Genomic DNA, 9874 nt, shown 5'->3' on the forward strand with positions numbered 1-9874 from the left:
CAGCACTTACCAGCACTTCAGCTACCATCTGGCTCACTGGGATCCCCTGTACAGCATGGGGCAGAGGGACAGCCCCAGCAGCTCCAGCCCAGGCCCTTCTGCCCTGCCACTGCCCAGGAAGACTCTGCCAGGAGGCCCCAGAGCCCCCCTAAGCCCTGCTTCTAGGGTAAGTAGAGGCTCTTTTTCTCATTTTGTTTTCCCCCCCCTTTTTTTATTTTTTTAAAGTGATGGTGCCTAGGGTTGGGGGGGCAGACACAGGCCTGGGGGCACAAGTAGGGGATGGGGCTTGGCAGGGCAACCATTGGGGGGGGTCTAGGAGAAATGTAGTTAGAGTTCACTTTATTATTATGATAGAGACACTGGTAGGCTTCCACACTGTTTGCCCAACTGATTGCTGTCTCTGTCTTACTCTCTCTTCATAGTGGTCTTTTCTTTTACTTGTGGAAGAACATGGATTTGGGGGTATTTTACAGGGTGACTTTGGGATTTTTCTTATCAGGGATTTTTCAGTTTTCCAATAGGGAACACCACAATTCCTGCTAGGAAGGCCAGTGGCAGGACCCTGCCTGCTCAGAGCTGGCACCTTGGACCCAGCTGGCTGTGGCCAAATGGGGCCAGGAGGACAAGCTTTGACAGTTCAGTGCAGGGCACAACACCCAGAACATCTTCCGATACCTGCACAGATGGCTGGGCAGGGGCACACGTGGCAGTAGTGCTGCACAGAGGCCATGTCTGCAGCCATAGCCTACTGGCAGCTGGCCCAGAGGGGCAGATGCCTCTACTGGCTGTGCAGTCCCCATACAGGTCTGGCAGGTATGCAGCAGGTCACAGCCAGGCAGCAGCCCCCACTGCCAGACTGCTGCAGTGGGTAGAGGGTGCAGGGAACTCTCAGGGCTGCTTCAGCAGTTCAGCTGGCACAAGGGGTAGTGTCCCCAGGCACCAACTGGCCAGGCCCCAGAAGCTCCTGAGAGCTAGTAGCCCTGAGCTACTTACCAAGGCAGCTTTTTGTACTGCTGGGGCCAGGACAGGGCAGCTTTTTATACCGCTGGGGCCAGGACAGGTGCTGGCCCCGGGCTGTAGTTCCCCCTGACTGCAGATCCAGGAGGAGCCAGGCAGGGTTATTTTGTCCCATTTGCTCCTCAACAAAGTGCATGTCCAAGCACATGCACTGAGGCAAAGCGCCCCGGTTCAAATTTGCACCACTTCTTTTTGAGCTGCTGCAAGCACACATGCTTGCATGTGTGGACATGCCCAGAGAGGTCAGGCCTTGTTCCTTCAGGAGCTCTATAAATACTTTGCACTGGCTTCCTATACTTCCAGTAGTAATGTGAAGACCTAAGCATGCATGTTCACTGGGATTTCCCCTTTGTGAGAAGCAAGCATAAAACCATGCACTGAGCTAGCTTGGCTCAGGTAGCAACCCTCTCTCTCCACATAAAAGCCTCCTTTACCTCTTGTGTATTTTTGCAGGGCCCAGGTCCCTTACTTTTTTAAGTCACCACTGACAATCACTGGTAAGAATTATGAAGAGATATGGGCTCTGCCAACACCTTTACATTTAGGATAGAAATGTTTCCCTGCCTAGAGCAAAAGCAGAAGGAAAGGCCATAGATGAAAGGTACCCAAACCAAATCAGTCTTAAGCAAAGAGAAGTGATGGTTGTGGGAAACTAGTAATAATCAGAACATTAATTCTCAAACTAGATCCATCATCTGAATTAAGTATTTTAAGAAACAATGGGGGAGATAAGAGTACAATTCTTTAGGATCTCACACCTTAATTAAAAGACGTCAAAATTAGAAGTTTGGAGAAGCTTTCATGGCTGGGAACTGAGATCTTCTACTCTCAAGTTGCTCAAATTGTTCAAAACTACATAATCATAGCTGATTCATATAGATGTCCACATAGTGGAAGCTTATTAGGAACACCTTCCCTTACTTTCTGATTGAGAAAACTTTTATTTCCAGGTAGAGGTCTGACTACAGGGTTCCTTGCTTTCCTCTCCTCCCCCAGATAATTATTTGAATACCTTCCAATCCAAGAGGCCACCACTAAAATACAAACAGTGCAACCTGTAGCAAGCCTATCACTAACAAGAACACTGCATCATTCATAACATGCCAATATTCTATGGAAGTCAGTCCACTCAAGTGCAGCTCAAGGTCTTGGTCCTCAACCTGTCTTAAGTTCTAAATACATCATCAAGATATCTGAGACCACCGTTCTCTAGGAATACTGTAATTTTCGCTTGGGAAATTTACCGTGACTGAACCAAAGAGCTTGCAACCCTCAGATTTTAGTGTCAGATGGCAGGTATTTCCTTAACAGCCAAGCTGGGATACAGCCCAACCAGGATGCTATTTGAATAAAGCAACTTAACTACCTTTATTGTAAGCAAGTGCCATTACGATTACAGGTAAAAGATGGGAGGCCTTTCCAGGCATCACAGTCACCCAGCGGTGAAACTGAAACCTCTTCAGGAAAGAAGCATGACCCTGCTGAAGAATTAATGTCATTTGCTCACAAGATTCCACCAGCAAGTCAACGCCACCTTGACCAATGGTGCCTCAAAAGCTGTTGATAGAGCCTGTGTTAATCACCTGCTTGCATTTTACCTGTCACAAGGCAACTGCTATCACTGTGCGATACTCAGCTAGGAAACCAAACAAATGTTTTAAGAAAGTCTGTGGAATCCAAGAGTAGCTGCTTTTGTTCCAGGAGTACTTTGATAACCTAGCCACCAAAGGCACTTAGAAACAGGGAAGCAATCTGCAAGTTTAATACCTAACCATGGTCAGAATCATAGAAAACGAGGGTTGGAAAGGACCTGAGGAGGTCATCTAGTCCAGCCCCCTACTCAAAACAGGACCAGCCCAGCTGTATCATCCCCAGCCAGGGCTTTGTCTACGTGGATCTTAAACGCCCCTAAGGATAGAGATTCTACCTCCTCTGTGGGTAGCCCATTCCAGTGCCTCACCACTCTCCTAGTCGGACAGTTTTCTCTAATTTCTCACTCATCACAGGTGCAGTTAGGTCCCAAGCTAAGGCAGATCTACCCTGCTTTAAGTGCGTATGGCTGCTTGAATTCTCCTGGGAGATGCTAACAGCTGCCACCAGGTTTTGCCCCACGCTTTCTCCATGAGTTCCAAGAGGGGACTCCAAAACTTCCCCAAATGCTAGCACAACAGCAGAGGGGAAGATTTACCCACAAGCTTCAGAGGCAACCTGGGAGACAACAAGCTTTGTTACCACTTGCGAATGGGAGGCCCAATGTACATCTGGAGTGAGGACCTGGTTTGGGGAAAAGGGGGCAGGGGGCAACCATTGGTGCCCATCCTTCAGTTGAGAAGCACTATCCAGGCCCTGGCTGCAAGGAAGGGCGTAGCAAGGGGGAGCCAGGGTTACTCTATTTCCAAGCAGCATCTCAACTCCTCCTTAGCATCACAGAAAACTAGGGCTAGAAGGGACCTCAGGTCTAGTGCAGTGTTTCTCAACCCGTGGCTCACAACCCCCCAAAAAGAGTTGTGAACAAACTTAAAAAATGGACTCTCCATTAAAGGAGAAAAACACGGGAAACTAAGGCTGGCAGAACTCCAGCCTGCACCCACCCCGACCAGGGAGCGAGGGGCAGCAGCACACCCAGGGGGTGTTTCTTCTTAAACTATCTCCTGGGTCGGGACTGGCCACCGATGTTTACAAATGAGTCCTGGCGCGAAAAAGGGGGACGACCCCCGTGCTGCCCAACCCCTCACAGACAAACGTTTGCTTCGCTTTTTAAAAACGCCGCCAACGCCCAAACCCGCTTCCACAGTCCTCAAGAAAGCCACCCGCCGCTCCCGGCTCGGGACGGGCGCAGGACGTGGCCCAGGCAGCCCAACCCCTCCAGCCGCGCGGGGGCTGCCCCGGGCCGGGGCGCTCAGCCAGGGCAGCTGCCGAGAGCTGCAGAAGCAGCGCGGGTCCCGCGGACGGCACTCACATCTGGTACTCGTCTATGGCCTCCACCAGCTGCCCCCACGAGTCGAAGTCGGTGCCCCGCCTGAAGCTGGCGCCCCAGCGCTGCAGCAGGCTGCGGGCCGCCTCCGACATAGCCCCAGCCTAGCGCGCCATGCTGGCCCCGGGCGGCCGGGGATCACGCGGGGCTGCGGCCGCTCCCGCCACCCCGCCCCGCCCCCAGCAGGGGAGGCTGCGCCGGCCACGCCCCCCGGGCGGGCGGAGGTGGAACGCGGCCGCGGCGCCATCGCTACCGAGGCAAAGGCGGAAGGGAAAGGACATTTCCGCCTCGCTACGTGTCATGGTGTCGCTCCGCGGCCGGTAACAGACACGTGGCCGCCCTGAGCCTGCTGCTATCGCCGCGCAGGGCCGAGCAACTGCCTCCACCCCTAAGCCTCCCTCCTCGGGGCCAGCCAGGAGCAGCCCACTCCCCTCCTCGCCGGGTGCATGGGAGGGACCTCGCAGCGGCCCGCCCCGTCCTTCTTTGCATAGCCGGACACGATCGATGCTCTCGGTCGGCCGCGGTTTTCATTGCGACGATGGCATCGGCGCTCTGCTCACACTGCCTGCGCAACGCCGCCATTTGGCGCTCCAGGCGAGAGGGAGTCTTTCGTGCGCAGGCGCACGGTGGGAGGGCGAAAGTGAGGAGCGCCGGCGGGCGAGCTGAAGCGGAACGGAAGTGGCTCTGCTTCCTGCAGTAAGTGAGGGCGGAAGTGGATGCTGCAGCAGCAGCTGCTGCTGCGCGCAGTTGAGGCGGTGGCTCGGAGCGCGAGGGTGAGGCTGCGGCTGGAGCGTTGGGGTCTGACCGTTGTGCCCCCCGCGCCGGTGAGGCGACCCGGGCCCCAGGGCGGGTGGGAGGAGACGTCCCGACTCGGTGGCAGCCCCCGCGGCCTGCTGTGCCCTAGGCTCCGCGCAGTGCAACGGCCCCCCGTCTCCCTGGTGGGTCTCAGCTGCCTTATCTACGCCTGCCCTCAGCTGTACCCGGGCGCCAGGCTGGGCTGCTCGCTGGGAGGACTATAGGGTATGCGAAAGGGACCACGGGCCTAGGACAACCAAGGAAACCTGTGCGCCTCCTTTAAAAAGCAGGGATCCTAGTTTTCTCTGTTTGTTTCCGGTTGTTTTTTGAATGTGGAATTCTGTGATTAAAAGACAGACAAATCCGAGATTCACGTTTTTCATGATTAAAACAGCACCACTATATATTATTTCAGGTATCCAGGTGGTAGCCGTTTTGGTCTAGAGGAAAAGCAGTCTGGATTCGTAGTAGTGATGATATCTTTTATTAGACCAACAAGATTTTTGCAAAAAAAATTTTCTAATTGCAACCTTTTGGGTACAAACAACCTTCATCCGGCATTGGAGAAAAGATTGTAAACATTCTGGGTAAAAATGAAAGTTCATATTCCATAGGGTTTCACAGAGGAGTCGATAGATGGAAAACCATACATTGTTTGGATTGAGATTAGTGTTTTGTTTTAATTACCAAAATAGTGGATTTGGGGGTTTGTTTGGGATTTTTTTAAATGAGTATTATTTATTTATTTATTTACTGTTTTAATGGGAGAGAACCAGGATCCTTGTTAAGGCAGGCAATGGGGGACACCTGGAGGAAGAACAAATAAAGAGAAAAGGGTAAAAGGAGCAGGGGCTGCAGGTGAATAGAAAGGGAGCCAGAAGGGGATACAGAGCAGAGCACACTGCCTGCTGCTCCCCAAGTGAGTGGCAGCCTGTGGACATCTAGTGAAGCTGTACCTGGAGACATGAAAGGAAGATACTACAATGCTCACCTGGGTTCCCTCCCCCCCGCCCAAGTCCTCTTCCTGGTCAGGTAGGTAGTTAGCTTGGCTACAGCCTGGAGGAGGTTGACCAGGAAGTCCTGGGACTTGGTTGAGGCCATGCATGGGGAGTGCATGAAAGAAAAGGTCCTGGGATGAAGCAGAGTGCAGCCACAGCTTCTGCAGGAGGTTCTGGAGGAGGCAGAAGAGGGATTGCATGTGCCAGTGTTGACCTCTATGCAGAAGATGGGAGGAAGCAGCTGGCTGGGGGCTGCTGTTGGGAGCTGGTCAGCTTTGGGGCTGTGTATGCTACATCCTTGGCAGGATATTTAGCATGGTCAGCCCCCAAGCAGCTGCTTCCATTCTCATACTCAGCTCTGTGGAGGACAGTGAGGAAGCTAGTGCTGGTTGGAATGTTACATACTTAACAAGCTGTGCTTAGTTGAGTTCAGACAAGCATGTGCTCCTTCCACTACCTGCTTAAACAGAGTATGGTTTGACGGCCTATTTTGGCAGTGATTGCTGTGTGACCACCTCGGTTGCCAAGCGGTGCCTCATTAAGAATGGGGCTCAGAACAGCAGAGCAAGTTCTGTATTTACCCAATTGGGACAAAAATGCAGTGAGGCATTTATTATCAATAGTAACATTTTCCTTTTCTCTCTGCTGCAGGGAAAATATTAATTGTCTAGAATGGTGGGCAATTGGTTCTTCTCTCTGCTTCCTCAGGGATATGTGGGCAGCAACTCATGGCTCTGCCACAGGTCCTGGCCCCATTTTGTTGCTGCCCCGCGATCCTGGCCCCACCCACACCCCTGCCCTGCTCCCGGATACCGCACACAACCTGCTTGCAGCCCTAGCCCATCCGCCTAGCTGAGCATGGGGCAGAGCCACTTAGGGAGTTTTGGTGAGCTGCTGTAGATGGGGGTTGCTGATCTGGCCCATGACAGCTCACCAAAACTCCCTAAGTGGTCCTTGGACCCAGATAATTGCCCACCCCTGTCCTAGAGCTAATGAGATAACCCTGGTTATCTTACTGTCACAATAGGTTGTGTGAGAAAAGTCTCTCTCATATTCAGTCCATAAGGATCCTTCTTAAACTAACGTAAGCCTTTTGAGGTACCTTCAGAAGTTGGGTGGGATGGGTTCAGACATCCCTTCTGCTAAAATTCCAGTGAAGGAAGGTAGACTTTCAGGTTCAAAAGGTAGGTTCATCTAGAAGGCATCATAGATAGCAATTAAGTGTAGCAATCCAGAAAGGTGTCCATAAGTGTGATACAAGTTGTATTGGATAAATGATTGTTTTACCAGATACAGGTGACAAAAGGCTTTGCTAGGATATGTAAGCACTCATCAAATATCAGACTGCCTTAACTGAAATTGAACATATTCTGAGCATTCAGCCCTCTGAAAGGGAAAGTTTTTGTGAAGCTGAATGTAAGATTACTTGATTCTGAGTCTATAAATGGAAGATAGATAACTTTGAAGCCTCCCACAGAAGCTGAGTCCCTTGAGCTAATAATAGGAGCTTGTTTCTTTGGGCCTTTCCTGTGCAAATCTGCCATTTCTTCAGTGTGAGTTAGTGCCCGACAGTGGTAAGTTTAGAGATTCAGGAAAGCTTTAGAACACGTTTGTTACACTACTGCTAATGCAGGTGTCTGGTTGAAGCAAATGGTAGCTGACAATCCATCCTGGCATCACTCTGACAGAACCCTAGAGCTGCTGCGATTTACAAAACAACTCCCTGTTATATGATAGTAGCTCAGTCTATTGCGGTAACATGAATGTGGAGGAAATAATAGGTCCATTGATTAAGTGCAGTAAAATAAATTCAAGAGATAGCCTTTGATCACTCACTTGTGATCACCGAGTGCTCTAGCACTTCCACATGCGGCACAACGGAGCCAAATTCAAAGGGGGCGTGAGCGCTCTTTGTGCCTCTTTACCAGCCAGAGCATTTGCTGTCAGGGGGAGCATGTTCCCCCCTCCCCCCCCTTACCCTCCCCTACATGTTGTCTATGTCCTGTAAATTGAAGAGCATGAATCCACAACCTGTATGCTTCCAGAGTACTCCCAATTTCCAGAGATTCCTTGATGAGCAAAGAATGCAGACTTGGGGTCCAAAACTGCAGGGAAATGGATTTAAAATATCTGAGTACAAGAGAAATGAGGCCCCAAGCTCCCAACAGGCAAACAGAGGCCAAAATATCTTTCACATATATCTAATTTTAATATAAATGAGTGCAGTGTCATTTTAAACTAAACCTTGTGACTTCCACCAACTCTAAAAGTGTTTGCTTATCAGCCCTGGAGGATGAAGTCTTTCGTTTGTCAAACAGTCATCCCATAACTGACCATACACATTTTCTTCATCTATCGCATATAGCTATTGTGTCTGCAAAAGATGGGGATTTGCTTATGGTCCCTTTAGTTCATAGCTGTTCTACTGCTGCAAGCCCTGATTTTGATTGTATTGATTTTTTTTATGTGGACATCTTTCCCCCCAGGCTAATGGGCTAAGGCCTCCAAACAGTAATTTGGCAATAACTTTTAGTTGCTGTTTGACTTGAGAGAAATATGCACTGTTAACCTCTTGGGAAGAAACTCTACCCCATCTATTTCCAAGCTCTTGAACCACATAGTCCAGTGTAAGTGTAATGTAATGTCTGTGGTTGGTCTGAGATCTCCAGTTTTTCCTTTTTAAAAACAAAAAAACCTGTATAGCATTTGCAAAGTTGGCCTTCATTAAAAGTTAGTATGTAATATGGCCAGTCTAGGATAATTCGAGGGGAAAAGAAATCATGTCAGCTGTATCACAGTTACATGAGCGTAATGTTTTTTTCTTTCAGTCTCTAGGTCTGTATTTAATAGCATTGAAGACAACAATTGAAAAAAAATGACCCACTGGTTTCATCGCAACCCTTTAAAAGCTACAGCTCCTGTTTCCTTTAATTTCTATGGTGTAGCCACTACTCCAGCTGCATCAAAGATTTGCAAGTGAGTATATTCTAGTCTAATGCTAACTAGTCTTTTCAGCGTTCAGGATATGTCCTGAAAAGTAATGGGTACCTTTATTTAAATTTTGAAGAGATTATAGATCTCTAGTTTGGTGAAAGTAAAATACTGATAGCACTGTCAGTATCTCTTTCTAGAGAGCAGTTCGCCTAGCTGTGACGTTGTAATTAGATGGGCCGAAGGACCATTGCTTTTTGTTGAGCCACAAGTGTTCTACTGCAAACTTGTGGCTTGGGAAAGTATTTAAATAAATTTTCCAAACATGATTACAATTTCATCTCAGCTATACAGTCAAGACTGTTATAGAGTTTTGTCCTACCCTTGCTGGGTGGCCCTGTACAAGTTTATAAGCCTCTGTCTTACTTTGCTCAGTGTAATGTGGCTCAGCTTTGCATGTGTTACAAGGCTTAAAGCATTGTTTTTGAAGTGATTTGAAATTCTTTCTTATGCAAATGCCAGGAGCTTGAGGAATAAGCAGGACAAACTCATCCTCCTGTGTAACACAAAAAATTACGACGTCATAGGGGTAATGGAGACCTGGTGGGACTCCACCCATGACTGGACCATGGGTATAGATGGCTATACCCTGTACAGGAGGGATAGAGTAGATAAAAGGGACAGGGGTATAGCTCTTTATGTTAAGGAAAGCTACGCGCCCCTGCAAGCTGATGTTGGTGACCAGGGTAGACAACTGGAGACCCTCTGGGTCAAAATCCGAGGGGAACACAGCACAGGGGACACAGCGGTGGGAGTCTACTACAGACCTCCCACCCAAAGTCGAGAGCTTGACCAGGAGTTTGCCCAGGAACAGGCTGAGGCCACATGCTCCAGGACTATGGTTGTCATGGGTGACTTCAGTTACCCGGACATCTCATGGGAGGATCGCTCAGCAAAATCCGAGCAGTCGCAAAGCTTCTTCTCATGCGTGGATGACCTCTACCTGACTCAAGAGGTGAAGCACTGCTCAACCTGGTACTGGCTTCTGGAGGTGATCTAATCGGTGACCTAGTGATCGATGGGAAGCTGGGTGACAGCGACCACGAGCTGATCACCTTCACCATCCACCGTAAAGCTGGCAAGTCAGTCAGCAACACAG

The 9874-nt window shown here is 49.6% G+C and overlaps 2 protein-coding genes across 5 annotated transcripts in view; one reads left to right on the forward strand and one right to left on the reverse strand.

Annotated features, from left to right (window-relative positions):
- Positions 1-4189, reverse strand: part of AIDA (axin interactor, dorsalization associated) — a 52402-nt gene extending 48213 nt beyond the window's left edge. For both annotated transcript variants that reach the window (XM_019549519.1, XM_019549518.1), the window contains exon 1: positions 3977-4189. In XM_019549519.1, coding sequence (XP_019405064.1) covers positions 3977-4086 — 110 coding nt within the window. In that variant the 5' untranslated portion in view covers positions 4087-4189. The remainder of the gene's footprint in view (positions 1-3976) is intronic.
- Positions 4190-4302: 113 nt separating this feature from the next.
- BROX (BRO1 domain and CAAX motif containing) overlaps positions 4303-9874 on the forward strand; it is a 23874-nt gene continuing 18302 nt past the window's right edge. Inside the window, exons 1-2 of one of the 3 annotated variants that reach the window (XM_019549517.1) lie at positions 4303-4433; positions 8613-8760. In XM_019549517.1, the coding sequence (XP_019405062.1) occupies positions 8660-8760 (101 nt within the window). In that variant the 5' untranslated portion in view covers positions 4303-4433; positions 8613-8659. Of the gene's footprint in view, positions 4434-4696; positions 4816-8612; positions 8761-9874 lie in introns of those variants that run through there. The other 2 variants (XM_019549516.1, XM_019549515.1) reach the window with 2 other exon arrangements.

This window comes from Crocodylus porosus, unplaced genomic scaffold (genome assembly GCF_001723895.1).
Source record: "Crocodylus porosus isolate Cpor-Errol unplaced genomic scaffold, CroPor_comp1, whole genome shotgun sequence".
Classification (NCBI taxonomy): domain Eukaryota; kingdom Metazoa; phylum Chordata; order Crocodylia; family Crocodylidae; genus Crocodylus; species Crocodylus porosus.